General features: G+C 32.6%; 1 protein-coding gene across 1 annotated transcript; it reads left to right on the forward strand.

Moving 5' to 3' along the window:
- The first annotated feature begins 1534 nt into the window (after positions 1 to 1534).
- On the forward strand, positions 1535 to 4113 carry LOC127436962 (cytochrome c oxidase assembly factor 6 homolog). Its single transcript, XM_051691507.1, has 3 exons — positions 1535 to 1688; positions 1948 to 2121; positions 2954 to 4113. Exons 2-3 carry the CDS (start codon positions 1978 to 1980, stop codon positions 3044 to 3046), a joined length of 237 nt encoding a protein of 78 aa, XP_051547467.1. The 5' UTR covers positions 1535 to 1688; positions 1948 to 1977; the 3' UTR covers positions 3047 to 4113.
- The last annotated feature ends 126 nt before the right edge of the window (positions 4114 to 4239 follow it).

A 4239-nucleotide genomic window follows, 5' to 3' on the forward strand; every position in this document is an offset into this window, starting at 1 on the left:
AATGTTCATTTTTGGGTGAACTATCCCTTTAAGGTCACATTATTTCTTCAGGCAAAAACAGGAACCACCTCAATCAGCCCACATTTCATTTTCATTTCAAAAACGCATCTGACCACTATATAGTGTTATACAACACTATATAATTATTAATTTGTTGCTAAATAAAAAAAGCAGTCAATTTCTTTATAAATAAATAAAATAAAAAATGATTAAATTAGTATTTAAATTAAATAAAATCAGTTAACAATGAACATTTTAAAAATCAGAAACAACTGATATATTCACAATAAATTAATTATATAGTTTAGATAAAACTAACATTTTGTCAGTCATATAGGGTTCATCTGAAACTAATGTTTGTTCTCCTCTTTAAAATTCAGCACCTCACAATAGACTCACTCTGTTCTTACAAAAGAGCTCACTTTCAATAGCATTCCCACACACAATTAATTCCTGTTTGTTAATGGCCCTGATGATTCAGGAGCATGTTGAGTCCAAAACATTAGGAGAAACCACATTAAACCATCAACTAACCTTTTTAAATGCCCTAAAAAATACTTTCTTTATTGATGTAGACTAATGTTATGATGACAGACAGCGTCAATTCAAAGAAATTTGATACTAAAGAATTTTAAGAAGCCACAGTAGTTCAATCAGCAGTTCAATCACTCTGTATCTAACACATCTTGGTTGGCATTAGTTTCTGTCTCACATCCTTGTCCTAGTCCTAGTGTGGACTGTTGCAAAACCTATTGTGGCATCAAACAACAGACACTTGAGCAACACTCTTTAGAGCCAGTAATGAGGGCCAAGATTACAGACATCAATAGGTGAATGTTAAAAGGAATGCAGTTGACATCCTCTCAGTCTGATAAGAGGAGTTCTTGGCACCATTATGTGAGAGGGCTGGATTTTATTTTCACATTTGACCAAAAAGAAAATATAAAAAAGTGCCCAAGTCTATGTATGTTTAACACAGTGTATAAAATTAGTATCTGTAAAATATACAAAATAAATAAAATGATGTCATATTTAATTATATTTATAATAATTATTTTATATAAAATTTAATTAAATTAAATTGCTTTTAGGAACAAGTAAATTTACATGTATATAAATTAATGTTATCATATTGGCAAAACACTTTATCCATAAATGACGATTTTTCAGATCTCTCCCACTGTTTATAGTATTTAATAATTAATTAAAACAATATACAGAAGCTATATACAAAGCATTAAAATTATTAGATTTATTTGTAAAATATTATTTGTTGTAAAATCTCTGGAGATGCCACCTTTCATTTCACTTTTTGATGGTATTATTTTCTTTATTTATTTATTTTATTTATTCTCTTTATATATATACTGTTTTGTGCAGATCCATCCATTGTAAATTGGTTTCGTTGATTGTAAAATGAATGCATTTTTGGTTGTATTGTTTGACTTTCATTTATAATAATAAAAAAAGTGTCTCAAGTGCGCCATCTAGCGGATGTTAGCCAAACTGCGTTCTTACGCAACGGATTGCGTCATCAGGAGGCGACAAATGTTTGATTACATTACTTCTTCCTACATTTACATGCGTCCTTGGGACTCTGTGCACTTTAGAATATGAGTGATTAACATTTTTACTCGCTTAAACACAATTACAGATTATAAAATATATGCAGTGATGAATCGCCTTTGGTAAGCTGTTAGAACTGATATTCTCTTATAATAGAGCTGGACTGTCAGCTACAGTCCTCTCTTATAACTTATGAATATGTTCTCTTGCAGTTGCATATATTTACAAAAATATAGTCTAAAACAACGTTAGTCGATGAAGTGATTACGAAACCTGCTATTCATATTACTGTTGTTGTCAATGTATATATATGTTTTTCATCATTTACCATATGAGTGATAAAAGTTGATCACAAACCTGATGTCCCCTCTTGTCTTTCAGAAGCTGAACACATATATTGATTGAATAGAGATGAGTGCTCCTAATGCCAGTGAACGAAGAGCTTGCTGGGGAGCGAGAGATGAGCTCTGGAAGTGTTTAGATGTCAATAAAGACAGCACATCTGCCTGCGCAAAATACCAGCAAGACTTTGAAGACAAGTGTCCGGCTCAGTGGGTGAGTTCGTGTTTGCAAGCCATTTGAATTTTGGCAGGCTCCAAACGGGACACCGAGGAAGTGAAATAGCAAACGGGGTAATGAATATTGCTTTTTCAATATGACAGGGTCATAACACGTAGGAAATGCAATTGCAAATGGACTTCGCTGTTCCAGTTGAAATGTGGCAGGCTTTGTACGTTTATGTGAATGAAAATGCAATTGCATTTGGATTATGTCACAATGTATGCGTCCACAAATAGAAAACGCAATTGCAATTTTGAAAATAGTCCTGAAAATCTTTCCATAGGATATCACTGAAATAGTTCTCTTGAGATATATCGCACCTGTCACTGACAGTCTGAATGAATCCTTAAACGGCAAAAAAAAAAAAAAAAAGTCAACTGAGCGGCCCGCCCTTTTTTTTTTTAGCCAATCAGAAACATCCTCTGACTGTCAATCAAACGCGTTCTCTTCACTATTTTGTCGTTTCCAAAATCTTACATTTTTATTATTATTTTGAATTTTGAGGATATAGCGTTTAAGATAACTATTCGTTTAATGTGACCAAGTTTGCAACCATTAAATCGTTTTATGTAGTCTAATTTTTTCAATAGAGTAGAATAGAAATCGGCATCAGGCATCGAAAAGCCCGTATCGGTCGACCGCTGCTGTTTTTTTTACTAAAAATAAGTGCTGAAACCTCCAGTTAATAATTATATAAATTAACCATCAATAATTAATATAATTCAAACTTGTATCTATTATAAACCATTTAAATAAATATTGTGTTGACATGTACATATCCATTTTACAATGTGTAAATTAACTGATTGTTACAATTCAACGGCAGGTGAAGTATTTCATCAAACGAAGAGACTTTTTGAAGTACAAGGAGAAAATACAAAACGATGGATATGAACCCACAGAGGGAGCACCAAAATGATAGCTGAAACTGATGGACTATCTGTGCATCGAAGTGAATGATAACACTGAACACTTGAGGTGTGCTCCGGACTCAAAGACCGGCGGTGCCAGTGGGGCCACTATGCATACTGCAGTTTTTTTTTTTTTATGACTCTTAAGTAATAGGACAACTATAAACAATATGTTTATGATTGATGTCTGCTGTATGGAGCTTCATTGTAATATTTGAAATGCAGAATAAATACTTGAACAAAAAAAAAATGGAGTGTTTTATTTTGTTTTAGAGATGACAGGTGAAACACAGGCTTGATGCAAATCAATCGCAAAACATATTACAATGATTTGGTCATGACTAGGACAATGGGTGGCCAATAATAACAAAATGTTACTTTCCTGTATGTACATTGATTAACGGCCACTTTTCAAAAGCACAGAGGTTTATTACATTTTACGATTTTAAGAATAACAGTAGATTTGTACTCTGTAAATAATAATCTTTTGTAACCAGACCACATAAGATATGTAACATTTTGGTAAGAACATATTAGATACTGTGTGATTTCATACAGCTATTTCAACTGATGCATAATCTCCCTAAAAACTCTCAAGTAAATAACACAAATGTATAACATTTGTTAGATCTCAGAAAATAGCATATAGATATGTTACATTCAGTTGGTAAAAACATGCATTGCTGATTGTATTAATAAAGATGTTCAAGGAATATTCCGGGTTCAATACATTTAAGCTCAATCAACAGCATTTGCGACAATGTTGATTATCACAAAAATAATTTTGACTTGTTCCTTTTCTTGAAAAAAAGCACACATCTGGGTTACACTGAGGCACTTACAATGGAAGTGAATGGGGCCAATCCGTAAACGTTAAAACATTCACTGTTTCAAACGGATAGCCACAGTTGTAAAAATATTAGTGTTAACATGATTTTTGTGTGATAAAATTGCTTACTAACCCTTTCAGTGTAAAGTTATATCCAATTTTACAACTCTGTTGCCATGACAATGTAACACCATAAATCCTAAAACAATGTTTTAAACAACTTTACAGCTCAAACAATTTTTTTTTAACAGAAGAATTGATGTAAGTGCTTTTATAAAATTATAAGCTTCACGTTTCTGCCTTTAAACGCTCCAAAAATTGGCCCCATTCACTTCCATTGTAAGTGCCTCACTGTAACCACGATGTTTGCTG

This window comes from Myxocyprinus asiaticus, chromosome 47 (assembly GCF_019703515.2).
Source record: "Myxocyprinus asiaticus isolate MX2 ecotype Aquarium Trade chromosome 47, UBuf_Myxa_2, whole genome shotgun sequence".
NCBI lineage: Eukaryota > Metazoa > Chordata > Actinopteri > Cypriniformes > Catostomidae > Myxocyprinus > Myxocyprinus asiaticus.

What these genes read in the sequence shown, in the direction of transcription:
- LOC127436962 (XM_051691507.1), top strand. Translation starts at nt 1,978, where the DNA reads ATGAGTGCTCCTAATGCCAGTGAACGAAGAGCTTGCTGGGGAGCGAGA. An exon ending in ACAAGTGTCCGGCTCAGTGG is followed by an intron (nt 2,122 to 2,953) that starts GTGAGTTCGTGT and finishes ATTCAACGGCAG; the next exon opens with GTGAAGTATTTCATCAAACG.